The sequence below is a fragment of the Hydra viridissima genome, unplaced genomic scaffold (assembly GCF_058129835.1).
Source record: "Hydra viridissima isolate aposymbiotic clone 2 unplaced genomic scaffold, HvirCarnegie_v1 scaffold_9, whole genome shotgun sequence".
In the NCBI taxonomy this organism is placed as follows: Eukaryota; Metazoa; Cnidaria; class Hydrozoa; order Anthoathecata; family Hydridae; genus Hydra; species Hydra viridissima.
In genome coordinates this window covers 7,927,722-7,948,380 of record NW_028324308.1, presented here as the reverse complement: position 1 = coordinate 7,948,380, position 20,659 = coordinate 7,927,722, and the positions used below count along the sequence as shown (strand labels likewise).

The 20,659-nt window shown below is 28.9% G+C and overlaps 2 protein-coding genes across 3 annotated transcripts; one reads left to right on the top strand and one right to left on the bottom strand.

Annotated features, from left to right (window-relative positions):
* Positions 1-345: 345 nt before the first annotated feature.
* On the top strand, positions 346-1,516 carry LOC149883838 (uncharacterized). Its single transcript, XM_090097147.1, has 4 exons — positions 346-516; positions 623-726; positions 817-978; positions 1,117-1,516. The coding sequence occupies exons 1-4, from the start codon at positions 501-503 to the stop codon at positions 1,276-1,278; spliced, it is 444 nt and encodes a 147-aa protein (XP_089953273.1). The 5' UTR covers positions 346-500; the 3' UTR covers positions 1,279-1,516.
* Positions 1,517-5,611: 4,095 nt separating this feature from the next.
* LOC145185689 (ephrin type-B receptor 1-B-like) lies at positions 5,612-18,943 on the bottom strand. 2 transcript variants are annotated; one of them, XM_090097138.1, is made up of 16 exons: positions 18,926-18,943; positions 17,208-18,030; positions 15,849-16,007; positions 15,287-15,580; positions 12,313-12,506; positions 11,780-11,996; positions 11,424-11,644; positions 10,774-10,879; positions 10,483-10,544; positions 10,251-10,349; positions 10,062-10,166; positions 9,699-9,848; positions 8,563-8,607; positions 6,992-7,146; positions 6,650-6,863; positions 5,612-6,556 (listed from the first exon to the last, which is right to left on the bottom strand). In XM_090097138.1, exons 2-16 carry the CDS (start codon positions 18,019-18,021, stop codon positions 6,479-6,481), a joined length of 2,913 nt encoding a protein of 970 aa, XP_089953264.1. In that variant the 5' UTR covers positions 18,022-18,030; positions 18,926-18,943; the 3' UTR covers positions 5,612-6,478. The 2 variants fall into 2 exon arrangements, with proteins under 2 accessions (XP_089953264.1, XP_089953263.1); XM_090097137.1 differs by lacking the exon at positions 18,926-18,943 and adding an exon at positions 18,883-18,906.
* Positions 18,944-20,659: the final 1,716 nt, after the last annotated feature.

The following is a 20,659-nucleotide window of genomic DNA, read 5'->3' as shown; positions in this document are numbered from 1 at the left end:
TCAGTTGTTTTAAGCGAGTAAATTTGTTATGCTCCGTTGTAAAAAAAACCTACTAAATCTAATAATATTGAAAATGTTATTAAAAATAGTATTAAAATAATGTTAAAAAAAATATATTTAAAGAATTGTTAAAAGGAATTGAACTTTGATTATTACGAAATTCGTAATAATAATTAGCAAGTTTTCGGCTTCAAAAGTTATATTACAAAATATAAATTTTGTTTAATAATCGGATATTAAGAAAAGCGTCACTTTACAGAGGTGGCTTAATTTTATATTTTCTACATTAACCATGATGATATTTATGAAAGTCAATGAAACCGAAAGCTGACAGCTCGTTTAAAAAATTAATCTAACAAAAGACGTTTTGATGAAAGATTAAAAAATACAAAAGAATAAATACAAAATAATAATGATTGTTTTTCACACTAAAAACTTATTGGTTTTAAAAGTATTTCAAAATTAAAGACGTCTTAGTTAAAATATTTTTAAGAGAAGTTATGGATTTTGCAAATAGTAAGTCTAAATTTTCTAAGCGTTTTAACTTAAAGAACAACTTTATTCTATTTGTTAAGTTTGTGATCGATGATATTTTACTAAAAAAAAAAGGATTTTTTGTTAGCTCCTGAGTTACCACCTTACTCTCCTTCCTATCCTCCACCTGATTATTACCAAATAGAACATCAAAATGTAGGAACAACTTGCATCAGTTTCGCAAATACTAACGTAAGTCTTATCTTTTAATGAATTTCATTAAAAAAATTTGACTTGAAGAAAATTTTCCTTCAGCACATTCTTTTGCTAAAAAAATTTCAGACTCGACCAATTGAAACTACTGTGCAACAACCAAACACTTTGGTACAGTCACGTGTCATGATTGATGACCCTCACCCAAAACGCTATGTATGTTTGGCTTGGCTTTCGTGCTTATTCTGCTTTTGTCCGACTGGTATTGTTTCGATCTACTATTCCGAAAAAGTGAGTTTTGTTTTGCCCAAATCTCATATTTTTATTTTACATCTTCGAATTTTTAAATTAGAAATTTGAAGCTTTTTAATCGTTTCAAATATTTGCGTTAATAAACTTGATAATTAGCATTAAATCTTATTTTTTAAGGTTAAATCTGCAATCGAAGAAGGAGATGTTGAAAAAGCAGTTTCGGCTTCTTTACTGGCGAAAAGATATGCTTATATTTCAATCTCAATTGGTGTTAATCTGATATGGATTTTTTATTTGATTTCGCGCTCTGTTATTAATTTTTATTACAGTTATTCTTGACTAACATTCAAAAATTAGTCCCAGTTCTCGTGAAACAATTGAAAACCATAGAACATTTGTGCATTGTGAGTTGTACCCTGAGATTTTATGGTACGATGTTTTATGGTTGGCAGATTATATATAACAAGTAATGGTATTTATTGTTAAATTTTATTTTTAATTTATTATTGTGTTTATAATTTGTTATGTTTTTGTTATTATATATTAAATCATAGAGAATACATTTTTCATGTTTACATTTTTTACTTGTTCATGTCTTCTTTTGATTATCCCAAATAAAAGTTGTTTTTTATCTTAGTAAAGTTGACTTTGGCAAGTAAGAATATCTTTTATTTATTTGATTTTCTTTTTTTTAAAAAAAACCTCATTAACAATCACTCTTTAGTTAAACTTTAGATTAATTATTTAATCATCTTATCGGTAAGCAGTATGTTTTAAAAAAGGTTTTATAAAGCTTTTTATTTTTTTAATTCGCTCCTATCCATTGATGCTAAAAAAGATTTAGAAAAAACTGAGACGCAGTTAAAATTCCTAACAGTTTTTCTTAATTAATAATCACATTCTTCCCTTTAAAATTCCTCAAGGTTTTTCTTTATCTCTACGTTAAAATATTGAATCCAATATTTTGACTACCCCCCCCCCCCTCTCTCTCTCTCTCTCTAACGAGCATAAAGTTCAAAAGGATGTCTTTCATATTGCAACGTTTAATACTTTATCTAAAAACAAACTTTTGACTCATGTAATTTTAAGCATGTGTCACAAATCTTTCCAAAGTTATTTTGCAATATAAGTAATAATTATGCAGCAAATTTTCTATAAGTCTATCAAATAGACAAGTTCACCTTAAAAAGAAAAATGAAAAGATTGGAGCATAATCCTAAAATTTCATCAACTTGGATCATTGAAAGATAGTAAGATTAGATCTAAAAATCTCTATTAATTCATTTGGAAAGCACAAAAAGCTATCAAGGAAATCTGCTTCCATCAGAATACGTAGACTTGCCAATGGGGTGAAATTTTCGATGTTTATACTTTTACTTTAATTAAAGATTATTAGGATGGGACATAAAACACCTCAGACTAAAAAAAAACACCGTAATAGTCCTCGTGGTTCGTTTTGATATATATTTTCAAAAAATATATAGATTTTTAGCCGTTCTTGTGGTTGGTCCCAGCAGTCCAAAAAGTCAAAAAGTTTCAAAAATACTTTGGATTGCTGGAACCAAAAAAAGTTTCTAACTTTTGCACATATGGGGAGGATAAGGTCACTTACAAATATTCCAAAAATAAATGAGAGTTATTTTTGTAGCTTTATATATCTGATTTTAAATTATGGTTTGAGTTTTTGCAAAAGATAATGGGATAGTTGGTCCTAACCTTTTTAAATCATGTTTTATATTTTTTTGAAGAGAGGATTGGAAGAAGGGAGGGGGTTTGTAAAAATTTTTTCTATGTATTTTAAATGTAAAACATTTTCATTTTTCTATTTATGTTTAAAGAAAAACTATATTTATATATTTTTTTAACATTATCTTAAATTTCAAACCATGATTAACAACAAGTAAAAAGTTTGGTTTTTGTTGTTTCAAAAAAAAGTTTCGATGAAGTCTTCACAAAATTTAACAAAGTTCTGCCATTTACAAAAAAAGTCACATAGTTTTTCAACTTTTTATAACCTGAAAATATGCCCCAGTTTGATGAACTGATTTTCAACCATCTTTTCTCTAGTAATGTCATTTTCTTTAACAAATCGAATTTTTACCAGCGTTCCAGCGTTTTTTTACCAGTGTTACCAAATTTTTACTAGCGTTACCAGCATTTTACCAGCGTTTACCTAGTCAAACAAAGAAAATCTTCATTTTTTTTTTTTTTTTTTTTTTACTGTCAAATAAAACTTCAGAATTCAGTTTTCCCATCTTTAAACTGATAGGCTTTACTGTTTGATCTGATTTATATAATTGATCAACAGGTGAACACTTATCAGATAGACACATAACAACTATCTTTCATTTAAATACCAAGCTTTTTATGTGATTTCAGCACAGCTTTTTCTGGTTTAATTTGGAATATTGTATCATCTCATTAAAAGCTATAAGATCTAATCAAAAATTTATAAAATGACTCTTATTTTGTATTATAGGCCAGGAGTGATATAGGAATGGAATATCATGATCTTTGATTTCAATTGCTCATAAATCATGCTAATTTTTATCGTACATCAAATATTTTATCGTATATCAAATTAGCTATCGCTAGACTCAAAAAGAGAACTTTTGTTTGTTTTTTTTGGTTCTTTAAGTATTATTCTATTTGGCTGATAAATTAAATTTTTCTTTCATTAAATGTTTTTCCATTAAATGTTCTTCCATTAAATGTGTCTTCCATTTTAATATTCTTACTTTCAAGATTATCAAAAGTGGAAATTCTCTTTGTGTTCTTCCGAAGCTTCTACCAAGCAGTAATTTGTCCACTTTGTGGCATCTCACTACCATGTTCTTTTATTTTACGTTAAAAAGTAATCTTTTTTTTAGTAGAATGTTTTTTTTCTTGAAATTTTTTTTATTTCTGCCGCATGTTTCTGTCTCAGCCTTCACTACCATTTACTATTTGGAAAAACAGGCTTTTAAATAAGATTGTGACTTTAACTTTCAGCGTTCAGTTTTCCTTTATAAAGTAATGAAAATACGAATTAAAATATGCTAGCATCATCGATCGCACAAAAAATATCTACTTATTTCATTTTAACTAAAAATGATCATGCAATATATACACTTGAATGTTTAGTATTAGATTTTTAAAAATAAATAATATCAAATTTTTAGCATTTTAGGATTTTTCGATAATTAGAAGTTGTTATGGTTATCTTAATCCAATTCAAAATTTTGTAAATAAAATAAAAAATTAAATTTTAATTAGGTTGCCCCCTGCATTATTGTGGTTTGTGGTCAAGAAAATTCAAGTTTGTAAGCCTAAATAGGGGAGAGTGGTACATACTGTGTACTACACAGTTGTACTTTAGGCTTTAACAGGGTTGTAACGATCAGGCTGAGCCGGGAAATTACTCTACTTCGTAGTGGTGCATATGCTGCGATTGTTACTGTATCGAATGCCGCCCTCGCCACCGTATTTGGCAAAACCCCTCTCATTTTTGTACACCCCTAAATCTTGAGCTTTTAACCAGCCGAGGATATTTTCATCCTAGCAAACTGCTTTAGTATGAGATTGTCTTTGCACTAAATGACAAAAAAACTATTCGCAAAATAGTATCACTCTGCTGTTTGAGACTCTACAATCATGTGAAATTGTTTCTAGCATTGAATTGGAAAGCACTAGAAAAATCACTTTTCCCTTCAACGCCTATCACCGCTGTTTGAACCGTGATGCTTCCCAAACAAATTGAACCTTCGATGTAAACATCGCGTACCAATCATTGAAGTATGTAATGATCATATGCGCCAGCTCAACACCGTTTGGCATATCTTTATCCCGACTAAAAATAACATTACTTTAGATGGTGTTTCTTCGACATTTGTGAACAGGTATGTTTTCCAAACACTTCTTTGAGGAAGCATACCAAGTGCTTTCAAGTAGTAATAGAGAAGTATCTAATGAAGGCAATTAAATGCTGCTAATCTAGTTCTCTAATCTTAAATATTAACGATTGGTACGCTGGTGATCGGCAACACCTATTTGTGGTCTGTCGAACTGTCTCCGATAGAACATCCACGGTGGAGGGACGAAGTTTCTTAATTCTGATTATAGGCTCCAGATCTCAGTTAATACCGCTGGATCTGGGATGATTGATGTCTCAGTATTCATCAAGATGGACGCTATTGCAAAGTTTGATGATTGTCGAAATGAAGCCGTCTCATGGTAAAGAAAAACTTTTTGCTCTAGAGCTGTTTCTGCGCGCATCGTTCAGTCACTTGTACTGCTATAATAGACAATCCTTGCATGAGTGTGCACTCTGTGATATGTCACCAACGCTCACAAGGAGCCAGCCCCAACGTTCGTACATTAATACTGGGTATGCTGCTTGGATGAATGTAAAACTGTATCTTACCACTCTTTAGGAATTGTAGTCTTACTACGACGGTTGAAGTTGGTGAGAAAAATTTGAAACTCATGATTGTCTCTTCGGGCCCATCATTCAAACAAATTTTCTCACCCGTAGGCAACAAAGTCTACGTTAATGATTTTAAGTATACAAAAAGTCGAGTCAAACAAAAGTCTCTTAACTTTATTTTTTTTACTGAAAATGGTGTCCTAACCTAGCTTAAGAGCATCCTCTTACCGAGATGTTTTAACAAGAAATTAAATTAAAAAAAAGATATTAGAAATCATAATAATATACTTCTTATTAAAACGCATTTTAAATTATTGCTTTTCACAAAGTGATTTCTATCCTTTGAATATATAAAAAAAAACAGATCAAAGGAAAGTTTACAATGTCAATCTGTAAGAATAAAAAATGTTTAAAAAGTTGATAAACTGTACAAAATGCAACAAAAAACAACAACAATAAAACTTTACAAAATAAGTGGATATGTAAATTCCTACAAACCTGTGAAACATAATGAAGACCTTAAAAAGATAAAGCAAGTTCATAACACGTGATTTGTAAAAGTGAAACATAGCCACGCACGAGTGATGTATTTCTCGAGAGTAGAATTGCAAGAAAAGGAATAAATAAATAAATTTAGTGGCCTTGTGGATTTTAATTCCACTTTCTAATGACGAATAAAAAAACTGTTTCTTTGAGTTCATCTCAGATGATCGCATAAAACTTTTTAATCCACTGAAAGCCAAATCGGCAATAGAAGCTAACAATGGAAATTTGAATAAAGTTTCAGGTTGTAAAATAGATAACTGGTAAAAGATAAGGAATTAAAAGATACGCGTAGTCTCTAGTTTTCGTTCGCCGGTAAAATAACATTCAAGTTACTGACGATACTCTTATAAGGTGACCTCTTAATGACGGTCTTATAAAACCTGTAAACGTTTACGACTCCTGTAAGTTTAAATAGAAACACACACATTGATTACAACTCTACAAAAATGATGAAATTACAAAAACTCAGGAATATCGCCTTTATCATCATTAGGCATCCTAATTTAAAAAACGAATTCATATGATATGATTATTTGGTTTGAATAGAGAATTCTTTGAGTGTCGACAAATTAATTCTTTCCAAGAATTCTACTTTTTAATCGAAGGAACAAGCTTCACTTTAGAAGATATACTTGAATTTCTACTTTTACTGTGGTCACCTTCAATCTAAACAATTATTCCATTATATGCTTTAAATCGGTTATGCGTGTATGTATGTGTCTGGTTGAGTGAAAATAAACATTTTGAAAAAAAACATACCTGGGCTTTTGTATTTTGAATAACCTTGAAAATTTTTTTACGATGGCCGATTGGTCCAATACCTAAATCTTCTAGATCCTCTAATGTCAACCCAATAACTTGGCGAGGAGTTGCAAACCCTTTATCAATAAAATTGCTTGCATACTTCTCCATTCCGATGGCTTCCAACCATTTCGTAATTGTTTGCAACACTGTATAATCTAAGTTTTCATCTCTGCAACAAAGATTTTGAGAATTTCTTTTTAAAAACAAAATCAACCAAGTTTAAATAAAAATTAAAATGAAACTTTCTCACAAAATCAAAACATAAAATAAAGAAATTGCACAAATCAGCAAACTTACGTTTTTGTAACCACTGAAGCGGCTATTTCTGTTAAAAGATCAGAATTTCGTATCCATTTTTCTAACAAAACAACCACTGAAGAAAACTTTGGCCTCTTTGAACGATCTTTGTTCCAACATTCCAGCATGAGATTATGCAAGACTTTTGGACAGTTCTGAAATTTATAAAAGTACTTGTTCATAAAAAAGAAATTTCTATACAAAAAATACCACAGGCCAACAAAAAATGTCGCAAAAACTTTGTAAACAAATGCAGCTAAATCTTATGTATTTTTATGCTGAAAATGTGTCTGGTTAAGTATTTTTGTATCATCTACAGTTCTCCCACAATTCGAACTTGATTGTAGTTAATAATGGAGCAAATAGGCTGTATAAAAAGTTAAGATATATAGTTGATACTGTTAGTGATAAACTCACCATATATATATATATATACACTGGCGAGCAAAAAAAAGTGAACAGCGACTGCTTACGCATAAAATGAAAGAGCTCTGGTCAGAAACTCATACAAGCTTGTTTATTTTTGTTCGTACTATCAAAGAATTTACGTTTATCTTTCAAAGAAAGATGAAATTAAATTTCAACATGACAATGCTCCTTGCCATACGTCTAAACAAGTTAAAAAATGGCTCAAGGATAACAATATCTTCCTTTTTGAAAATTGGCCTGCCCAAAGTCCAGACCTTAATCCCATTGAAAATTTGTGGGACTATATGGATAAAGAGGTCCATAAAAATAATATTTCATCTTTGGATGATCTTTGGGCAGCCATAAAACAAGTTTGGGTTACGATACCTGACCGTTTGATAGCAAATTTAATTGAGTCGATGCCGCGTCGATTAAATGAAGTGATGAAAAATGGTGGTGGCCACACAAAATATTAATTTTTTTTTTCAAAATGAGTCGTATATATGTGTATGTATATGTATTTAATATAAGCGATATGTTATATTTTATGTATTATATTTTTAATTGATTAATAATACATAATTTACTGAAAAATTGTACTGTTCACTTTTTTTTGCTCGCCAGTGTATATATATATATATATATATATATATATATATATATATATATATATATATATATATATATATATATATATATATATATGTATGTATATATATATATATATATATATATATATATGTATGTATGTATATATATATATATATATATATATATATATATATATATATATATATATATATATATATATATATAACAAAAACTGTTAGGAAAGTTTTAACAACCAAGGCAACAGCTGTAATTGAAGAAGAAAAACAGGGTGGGGAAAGAAAGAGCAGTACTCAAGGTGCTACTTACCAACAGACTTTTTTACATTTTGACTTAGCACTCTCAAAAACAAAAGAAGCAGGTAAACTCTTAAAAATAATCTTTTAATGTTGAACTTTACACTTTGTTCATAAGGTAGAAATTTTTACTTTTTAAAAGTCTTAAATTTGTTAAATTAACATTATAAACTAAAAAAAAAATTTTTTCATTTATGTTAATTTAACAAATTCTGTAATTTACAGTAACATAAAAACGAGCTTCAATATAAAACTTACCATTGGAGGAGGCAATCTGTACCCAGAATTGATTCTTTCTAATACCTGAAATTTTAAAAACAGCAAAAATTCAATAACAAATGCAAACTACATTTGTTTAAAATAATTTACAAAAGCTCATAGATATTATTCTTATTCACAAAAGGTGAGGGTGAACAGAGTAAGCTAGAATGAACACCTGTTATTTATAAAAGATTAGAAGGAACAGATGATGAAACAGCATGTGATACCAACTGTAAAACATAGCAAAGGTAAAATCATGAAGTGGGGTTGTTTTGGTGGTTATAACACTAGTTTTAAAATAGATCAAATAATGATAAAAGAAGTGTATTTAGGATTTTAAAAACTCATGCCACTCCTTTAGGAAGTCAGATAATTGGAGAACCATTCATTTTTTAAGAAAACAATGACCTAAAGCATTCCTTAAAACTTTGTAGGAATCATTTAAGTGAATTAGAAAATTATAAAATAATTGAAAGAGTGAGTTGGCCACCCAAATCACCCAAACTTTATTTTGACATGAAATTAGAGTGACATAAAACAGACTTCCAATAATTGGGAAACTTGTTTTGCAAAATGCTACTAGTATGTAAGTGGTTATTGCTGCTAAAGGTGGCTATATAGATGAAAGCAAGTTATACCATACATTAATTAATTTGTTAGTTTATTTTTTATGCAACTATAACTAATAGTAATAGAGCATATATTTCAAATGATTGTCTTTTTAACTTTTCCCTCATTGAAAACATTAAAAAATTGGCATCAGTCGAATAATTATGGGTGGTAGTGGACATCTATTTGAGTTTACTTGTAGTTAATGATAATACTTTTTAAAATCGTAAAAGTAATACAGTTACAAGAGTTACAAAATATGTAAAAAAAACAAAAACCATTATAACTTCTATGTCCATGCACTAATTCTCCTGATAATACACTGAAAGATGAATAAGTTAAGTGGGAAGGTTTCATATGAATTCTGGAAATTTCTGGTGGAAAACTCCAAAGTTCAACACAGTGTTGTCAATAAAAGGTTGTGCAAACTTAAAAACAAAGAGTAGGGTAGGTATATATTAAGTAAAAACAAAACTTTAAAAGGCCATTTCTTTAATGATACTAGTTAAGTTTGTAATAATTACCTCATAATTTCCCCAATCCCAGTAAGGCCTTTCTCCATGAGACATTATCTCCCACAGAAGTACACCATAAGACCACATGTCAGAAGCACTTGTGAACTTTTTAAATTGAACTGCTTCAGGTGCTGTCCATCGAACTGGAATTTTGCCTCCCTAAAAAAAGGAAATAAACAATCATATATTTTTAATGATATTTTCACAGCCATTTCAAAAACTATATTTCATGATAAACTTATGCTTCAGTAAAAACTAAACAATGTCTTTCTATTTAAATTCAGTAAGTATTTAAAGTCAACAACATTTTTCTACCCCCTGACTAAAATAATTTATCCTATTTAAAGTTATAAAAAATTTGTTGAAACAAACTTTTGTGTCATAAGTTTCATCAATATTTATTTTGCGACTCATTCCAAAATCTGCTACTTTGCAATTCTTCAGCTCATCAACTAAAATGTTTCGTGCAGCAAGATCCTGAATAAAATGGCAAAAAAATTTTAAAGTATTAAAACTATTGCTCACCACCCTCTAGAACCTAATATAAATGACTTTACATACTCTATGTATAAAACCCATTTCAGAAAGATATTTCATTCCACTTGCCACTCCACGAGCCATGCCAAGAAGTTGAAGTATTGTAAACTGCATATCATTTTCCTGCAATCAAAGTAAATGTAACAGGTTTTTTTTATTAGTATGAAAATCTGTTCAAATTAAATCAACATTATATCGTATTATATCTTAATCCTGCTCTTCTTTTAACCAAAACTAAAATTTTTGTTGAACTTACTTGCAGAAATTTGTCTAATGCACCATTAGCCATATATTCAAGTACAATCAGATTTGGTCTATCTAAACAGTAAAAAATATTTTTTCATAGAGTTTTAAAACTAATAATTGCACATATTTGTCAACAACTAAAAACATATTTCACACCTAAGATAATGCAGCCACTAGAGTAAATATTTTTATTATACTAAAAACATACTAAAGAGATTTTTATTATACAAAAACATATTTAAAAAAGTTCAAATTAGCTAAAGATAAGAGTGAAGAAAACATAATCTCACAAAAAGTATACCTCTAAGTATAACTCCTTCAAGACAAATGACATTTTGATCAGCAAACTGACCTAATATTGCAGCTTCACCTAAGAAATCGTCTCTGTCACTTTTTGATGCACCATTCTACAAATTGCATAGTTTTTAAAAGTAAAATTTTATTTTTTAAAAAAATTCAACAGAGGACCAATATAAAAACAATTCAAAAACATTAAAATAAAAAAATTTGATTGAAAATACAAGAATTAACTACTTTGATTAAAAACCTTTGAACTCGTAAGAATTTTATACAGTTAATTATATAAGCTTAAAAAGAAAAAGCCAGGCAATATCAAGAAGCACTTGTTAGTGAAAGAAATGTGAATAAACCATTATATAAAAAATTAATAAGCCTGAAGATATATATTAATTATCAGAGAGATAAACAAATTCATGATAGGATAAATATAGCAAAATCAAATAATATATTAATATATATTCCAGATTTTACTTGCTTCACGATATAAAAAAGAGAAGAAGATTTCAGCAAAAACAATTCCTAACTGATATTTATGCTATAAAAAATATTTAGTAAGTTTTCTTTAAATAATTCCAGATAAAAAAGATTCATCAATCTATTAATGATAGATTATAGAATAGATATAGATATTTAGATTGAATAAAAACTAACTTTTAACTTCTTTATAGCAACATCAATAGGTTTGCCATCTCTGATTAACGTTCCTTTAAATACTTCAGCAAATTCACCACCACCTAGCAGACTTCCAAACTTTAGATCTTTTCGATCAAGCTCATAAGCAAACTCCTCTACAGCATCATCAACATCTTTGTATGTTGTTGGATCAACATAAAGTTTTCCTTGAGTTTTGAAAGGACCACTGGGTACTTTAACTTAAAAAAAAAATGAAATTATTAAATAAAAGTTAAATATGTTGATAAAATTATTTTTAAATATTATACATGTAACTTGCAAAAAACCAACACATTAATATTCAAAGGAAAAAAGAACTCATGAAGTTTACTCACCAGTACCATCTTCCATCCGAACAACTTGAAAATACATAGGATGTCGTTTTTTCCAAACATATAGAGCCAAAATAAAGAGAATAATAATTACAGCCAATACACCAAATGCTGCACCTAATGCAGCACCCAACTTAACACCACCTTTAACTTGAACAACTTCTTTATATATTGGACCATTGAGCTGCTTGCCATCACTTGATGTAACAAAAGCCATTATCTATATCAAATAGCTTTATAAAAACAAATATAAATAAGTTCTAAAAAAATTATTTTTTATACTTTAAAATAAATCCTCAACCAATAAAAACTAAAAAGTAAAAATTTAGTTTTAAGACAATTTGCTAAAAAGCTCAGTTTATGGGAATATAGGAAGTTTCAATAACTTAAAAACAATACATGATGGCAAAAAAATGGATTGAAATCAGTACTAAAAAGTTATTTGGAATTATAATGTACCTTTAAATGCTTTTGTGACTAATTGGCTATTGGGATGTGTAATCATAGTAAAAGCAACAAGTAATTAAATTTCTTACCTCTATAGTGTAAGACCGGTCCTCAGCACCAGACTTTATAGTACTGTAAGTATTATCTGTTATGAAGTCTTTTCCATCATATCTGACTTTGTATTTAAGATCTGCTCCACCCTTTGAAAAAGGAGGCTTCCATGACACAGTTACAGAAGCATCTTGATTTAATTTTGTTTGGACACTTTGAACTGCCCCTGGCACTAAAAAGTAAATACAAAATACAAAAAAACTAAAAAGTTAATCTTTTTTGTAAAAGGTAAATTTTTCAAAATTAAGTTCCAAAGATATTTCCCAAATGATTTTGCTGAAGAATTTTCCACTTTACTTCTAAGCAACCCTTTTTATAAGTAACTTAAAATAAAACTAATAACTCTATTTTTACATGGTTCATTTTTTTACTATATTGAATAACATTAAAAAGTATGGTTACAGTTATTTTAATTACACAAAACAAATATTCATTTGAATGGTGATTTCCAAGCTTCTGGTGCTTTTTTTTTAGCTTCTGGTGATTATCAAGCTCCAAAGTTCATTACAATACTATTATGCCTGTTATTTTAGCTTTTTAGTCAATAAAAAAAATATAAAAAGAAATTTGTAGCTAGTATGTGCTCGTACTCATACTAGCTACAAATTTCTTTTTGTACAGTAAGATTACTGCTTGCAATCATAACTGATAACTTGAAGCAAAAACTAAAGTTGTTGAAATCCTGAAGAGCAACATCTTGTTCAGCCCTTTGATTGACAACTGCCAGCCTTTTAAAATCTTTACATGTTTATGAGTAGTTTCTTCCTAAAGAAAAGATCAACAGAAAGAAACATTTGTGGATGTTGCAGCAGATGGAACAATTTTTTATAAAGCTGATAGTGCAAGCTGTTCCAGACATTTTTTTGACGGTCTTAGCAAAATGAATCAGACTTTATGTCTAGTCACTTTGAGGATGTATGGCAGTAGTTTATTCTATTGCAGCAATCATTAGATTCTTCGAGTCAGATGTTAGCCTAGCATCAAATAGGGCTAGGCTAACAAATTTTTGAGATAACTATAACAAGTGAAACCTGAGCTTCTTGCTTATTGCTGCAGGGTCAAGTGCATGTGGATAACTTAAAGCAGTCAATGAGTTTAAAAAGATCATTAGGTCTCTCTATAAACTCCTGCTCCTTCAATTTTACATTGCAGTTGTACAGTTTTTGTGTTTCTGCAGACCTTTTGCCTTTTTTACATATTAGTTCAATCAGTATTGTCGAATTTGTCTTAAATGTAGATGTATCTTCAATTATTTATCAACTAGCATCACGAAATGTCAATTTGTTAGCTTTGTGGAGATCTAACAAATAACCAAAAGCCTGGTGTTGTGATAGTAACTTTGCACCAAAAATTTCAAGTTCATATCAGCTAAATAAATAAACATTTAGTCTCCTTCTTGTTTCTATTATTAAATCTTGAAAAGTTTAATTATACAAATTTTAGATTCCTAGAAGGAAACACTCATTAACAAACTGATAATACATTATTTAATTAACATTTCTTCTGAGCTTCAAAGCATAAAGGCCACCCCAGAATATTATCCAATTAGAGAAATTGTTTGGCAGACATTTTAGTTTCCATTTTAGATGCCAGAAAATGATTTACTCTTCAAGGGCCATTTAATTTTAGAATACTTATATTTTAAGTAAATTCAAAAAATTCTACAAATTTATCTTATTTCAGATTTATCATGATTAACATCATCTCTTTTTTATGAATTTTTCATTCTAAAAAAATTAGAAAAATTCAAAACAATATTAACTACTTTTAATTTATTCAAAAAAAATTATACTAAATAGATACTAAATCAAAGAAACTAAATAGATACTAAAATGCATCAAGTTAACCTTAATGTCTTTTACCAAACAGCTTTTATATAAATTAGAGTACTCAAATTTAAATACTTAAATATTTAAATATCCGAAAATAAATAGTTTTTTAAGTATTTGATAATCAAATAATTTTTTCAACTATTGAATAATATTCTCATGGGGTATTTTTTAACAACTTTGTAGTCAGCTAAAGTTTTTAGTAAAATGCAGTTAAATGATATATCTATGCTAATAATTATCAGACGGCTTCAAACAAAAACATAATTTGGAAATATATCCATGAATTTTATAGTTCCAAAAAACTTTGCTTTGCAAAATTGCTTTCTTCTTATATAAAAATCAAAAGGGAAAATTCTCATTTACAACCAACAAATGGACTGATAACATTGTAAAGAGATGTCTCAATTAGAAGCTACAATAGCCTCAAGAAACAATTTAATCTTCATGTACTAGGAATTGTTGAGATCAAGAAAAAGCAGATATAGAAAACGCTTAACAGCATGTGAAAGAGTTGTTGGAAAAATTTAATGCTGACACGGATTACATCAACTCACAATACCACTCCAGTTATAGTGAAATATGGTGACATTATTTCTGCTGTATCTCAATTATGTCACATCATGGCTTACACTTAGCAATCCTTGATTCTTTTTACAAAATTTATGTCCAAAACCAATTTGATTTAGGTGATACTGATGAAGATACAAAGTTGATAAATGACAATAATAACAAAGGCTTTACTGGTTAGGAAGATTTTTCAGAATTAAATAAAGAAAAAATCATGTTTGATTTAAATAATGTGCTTGGAACTATATTGAAAATAATTCAAAAAATTGTCATTATCTTCCAAAAATCCCCAACCGATTGCAAAAATATGTGATTAAACAACAAAACTGCACTTCCTTATCAGCTGAAGGAGTTTTAAAAATTCTACAAAGCTCCTTAACAGCAATTGGTAATAATCTGAGCAAAAGTGTAACGTTTTGCTGAGAGTGTAACAGTTTGCTGAGACATTGATAAAAACTTATTCCTATCAATGAATAATAATAACAATAATAATGATTGTATCAAAGCTAATAATCCTAATCATTTTTTTCAAGCAAAGTAAATAAAAACTTACTGCCGGGCAATGTTTTGAAATTAACATTTCCTGAAGAAAATTTCTTTGTCAAGTTTGCAGCTACATTCCTGTAACCTACTTTTAAACTATAATCTCCATATGAACCTAATCCATGAAGAAAAATATGAAGTTCTGTTGTGTTTCTTGGGAAATTATCTCGATTTGAGCATGCAACACATTCAATTATGTAATAGCCATCAGAAGTCCAGCCCTCATTTGGTTTAGACCATTTTAGAGAAGCAGATTGGGAAGTGATATTATGTACCTTTATATCTACTGGAGCAGAAGGAGGATCTGATTTAAACAAAAAACAAAAAATATATAAAAACATCTCAAAACCTATATTCTTTTAATAAAATATAAACTTTAGGATTGGTGCTTAAAGCATTTAACACAATAGCATTAAAAAATATTAATAAACATTAAAAGAGCAACATGTAAAATGATCAGCAAACATAATACTAATGAAAGTTAATATGTGAGAAGATTTAATAAAAAAGACTCAAGAAAAAATATCTTCTTAAAAAATAAACAAACAAAAAAAAAAGTAACTCAAACTCACAATAGCAAGGTTCTGTGTAATTTTGCTCTTTTCCTATAGCTTTGAAATATCCAGGTAGACACATGCATGATGTCCAAGGATTAAAAGATTGTGAATTGAGACCACACTTCTGACATTCAGTGTTCCCATCGAACTGTTTAAAAGTTTGACTCCCGCACTCTAGATATTTAAGGAAGCAAAACTACAAACTTATTTTAGGGTGTTTTAGTTATGAAAGGAAAAAATTTATTTCAAACTAATATTTGCTTATTTTTCTATTGTATCCATTTCAAAAATTAGAAGTGAATCTAGCTATATTCTAATTACTAATATAGATTAACCTCTGGTTTAAAATATTTATTAAATCCCTAAATATTTTTAGGGATCAACAAATATTAACAGATTATTCAGTTATTAATCATTTTATGTTGTATATAAAAATTATCATATTTGTGCCTTAGGAGGTTACATTAAAAAGCAGTAAAATATCCATAAAACAAATAAAAATTAAGAAACAAATGACTTAGCTAAACAAAAGTAATGAAAATAATTAATGAATACAGATTATTTAACTTGATTTTTAACTTGGTTTAGTAATTAGCTCACTTTAATATAACATCGAATTGTCAGAACTGAGTTATATTACCCTGAATAGGGGGTAACCAAATATTAGGTTTTGATGTTAAAACAACTTTCTTGTATGGTTGATCAACTTACACAAAAATGACACAGTTTGCTTAATTCCTTTAAAAATTGTTGAATACTTTTTACATATCAAAATATTCAATACTTTCTTTTATACAGCTCATTAAATTGAATTAGAACTTCTATTATAGAATCTAAAAAAATGTTCATTTAAGACTTGATGACTAAAAAAAATATAGAAAAACTATAGAAAATATCAGATAGAGAAACACTACAGGAGAGGTCAGTTACAGAAGCCAACTTAATTGGGGTCAGGCCACACCATTGAAGGTTTACTCATTATCTTTCTGCAAAATGTTGCTGCTTTTTCACTAGGACAACAGCTAATACCCAAAATTGTAGGAACTCCAAAAAAAAAAAAGGATCACTACTCAAATTTGTTGTTTCAGCCCTAGTATATAACTAAATGATTCCCTCAAGTTGAAATGCCATCATTGAAAAACTGTAATAAAAAGGTATTTTACACAGAAAAAAGATACTTAGATTGTTTAACTTAAAACAATTGCAAAAGTTTTGCTTTTAATTCAAACTTTCTTTTGATTTTTTTTTTGATAAAAAAAAAAAAAAATTGCAAAAATAGGGGTTAAATAAAATAATTATTTAATTTTATCTTTACTTTTAATTTAATTTAAATTATATAGAAATTAAATAGGTTAAACAGATATTAAAACTAACCTATGCAAGAAAAATCTTTTGGTTCAAAACCTTTTTTGCAGATACATTTCCCATATACACGATAGCTTCCATTAGAATAACATTCCATGTAACTTTTAAAATCATTTTCAAAGAAGCCATTTTTACATTCACCTTCAACCCTTTTAGGAGAGTTGCTATCTATAGGGGATGCTACACTTGGAAAATTAACTAACTCTGCAGTTGCACTTGGGCAAACATAATAAAAAACTCTGACATCAACTAATGTTCCACAGTAGTTACGAGCTCTAAATGCCATTTGAAGGAAATCAGTACTTTTAAAATCAGAAAATGAAACAATATCATTGGTTGTATAAAATTCATCTTCTTCTTGTGTTTTTTTAGATACAGCTGGAATGATGCTACTTTTATACTGTACTGGTGTTATAGTACTAATTCTTGGTCCAGTATATATTCCTAATTCCAGGGTACCAAAACAATTAGGTATTTTTGGTTTTGGTTCTTCTTTTGAGTTAAGATCTATACAACGTGAGGTTTTCAGCTCAATGCTAACAAAAAAAACATTAGCACCATTTAAGTTAAAAAAATTTGATTTAAGATAACAATCTTGATTAGAAGCAGTAGCAGCATAACATGTTTCCCACACAATACTATCGCTTTTTTTTTTTTCTTCCCATGAATTAGCACAACTAGTGTCTGAGCCAAATGGTTCTCTAAGCCATGATTTAGATAACTTATCAAACCCTTTCTCATCTCTCAGGAATATCTTTTCAGCATTTATGAAATTCCAAATAGAAACTTTTATCATTAACACCCAAGTTAGCTGCATGTTCATAACACATTGCTGCAAAAAAGATGCAAAAACACATGATAAATTTTAAAACTGAATTATAGACGGTAATATTATAATCAAGTACTTAAATAATAATACAGGGTACTGATTGGACACTTAGCATTATCTCAAGGACGAAAAATAATTAATTATAGGCAAGTTTCAAGTTCTAAATTTTCTCGACTTTATTCGACGGAAAATATTCTGATAAAATCAAGTCAAAAAACCAACTCGAAGGAACAAAAATACTGTCTCAATTATGCCAATCTAAATAGGAACTAAAATTTTAAGCACTGACAACTCACTGTCTAAAAACACAGGGTTAATGTTTCGGAAAGTCCCGAGAAAACCCTTAGGGACATTTATGAACATTTATGGCAGATCAGCTATATAAATTTTCAAAATCATTTAATTTCGTTCTAAGAAATATTCAATTTTTAAGAATGTCACTAAAAATCCCATATATATATGCTTCATCACCATTATTCTTAGCAACAACTTTCCGTAGTTAATGTTAGAGTTAATGTTGTAACTCAAGTACAATAAAAGAATTGCAATCGACATCCAACTTCGGAGTTACTTTAAACTATCTTGCTAATGAGTATTGTATTTATTATCTTTTTAAATTTGCCTAAAAGAAAACTTTTATTTTTCTGTTTCCAAAATTTAAACGTTAAAAAAGGAGCTTGCTCTACATTTTCCACTTTTGTACGATTTTCTCAAAATTTTAAAACTCAAATTTTCGAATGAGTAAACTTTTAAAAAAAGACTTGGATTTCAACAGTTAAACGGTTCCAAGTGGTATTTGTGATTACTGTCAAAAAAAACTCCAAATTTGACATGGTGACAAAGCAGTTTGATTACCTGCACTGTTTAATTTTGACTCTATCCAGATAAATCCACTTACTCGAACTTCTATGAACTGTGAAAGTTGTAAGATTCGGAAACAAAAGCATTAATACATCCTTTAACAAAAAAAAACAAAAAAACTTTAATACATCCATTAGAAAAGAACCCAAGAGATCATAGAAATTTCTGAAGAAGTTCCAAAACCCTACAAAAACATTTAAGCATCTTTGAATTTGATTAACACAAATAATATGAAGTTTATAGCTTCATATGATCTTAAAGTTGCCTGTCATTTGTTTGGAATTCAATTGCATTCAAGCAAATACCGACTTTTAGATTTACATTGATTCAAACAATCTCTTCATTAGGTGACTCTAAAGAACATTTGTAACTCTGAAAAAGAATTTTTGCAAAATTTATCGCATTGGATCAAAACTACCTGTTCAAAAACCAGAATTAAGAAACTGGCCTGCTAAGATGAAAATTTATATGCAACAGTTTCACAGTGAACAGTTGTTGAAGAATATTAATATCCATCAAACAATGGCTGAAAAACCCTGTGCATTTCAACCTTGTGCTTCATTGTTGCCAACTCATGTTTTGGACAAACTTTTGATCAAGATTTCTTAGAAAGAATAAAACATTTTCAGCTTAGTCTTAAAATTCAACGATCCCTAGTAATGTTGTACAATATAAATATTAGTTGCGAAGCTTTGAACGAAGCAAATCCCAAAACTTTTAAAAAACATTTTTAGAGTTATTGAAGAACGATTTCAACTTTTTTTGAATTTATGAATAAGCCAAAACGTCTTGTCAAGTATCCATTAACTACAAGGACGTTTTTGCTGGGAAGAAATTGCATCAATAGAAACAATTGGTCAAAGTTAAATACATAAGCAAAGAACCATTTGCTTGATAATTGTTTTCATGCAACCTATCATGCTGCAAAAATACATTTACTATTTGTGTTATTTATTAGGAAACTTTTTTTTGAATTTAACTAATTGAATTTAAAGATTCGATTGAAATAAAAATTATGCGTTATTTCGGTGTTTTTAGTGAAAATATTCCTTATAAAATCCTTATAACAAAATTACAAGACTTAGTACCTTTACCAAGATTCAGTGAAAAAAGTTCTGAATTGATAACAAGGAAAACGGATTTTAAATTTTTACGAAAGCGCAATTAATTCGACGAAGGCTTGACGGTTCCTTCGTTAGTATAGCTTAGTATATGCACAGAGTGTGCGATAAGTAATGTACAATTTCATTGGTATGTTGCTAATTAACCAATAAGAATATTTTTAGTATGTTCTTTTTTTAAACACAAGGAAAACAAAATTTTCATCATCAAAAGCTATTATGGTAGTGAGGGTAAAAGTGCAATGTAGTATTACGAAAGTTCAACCAAGCACATGGTTTAACAAAAGACCCATTCACCACATACAGCATCAAAAGATTAGTGGATAAATTCGAAGAAATATGGCGCAATGCCCCACATTTTTAACGGTATTAAACAAGTTCTTCTTAATCAGTTTGGTGAAAACTGAGTTATTTGCTGACATTTCAATCAATTTTTGTCTTCTTGTTCCCGAGACCATAATCCATGGGATTATCAGCCTTTGGGGAGAGTTGAAAGCAACAGTCTATCTACGAAATTGGCCAAATCTTAAGAAAAATTAGTTGATTGCATTGAGCAAACAATAGCAAACCTTTCACAAGAATAAATAGCTACAGGCTTTAACAATTTGGTGGCCAGTTTTTGAAATAAAATTTACCGTAGTTTGATTACT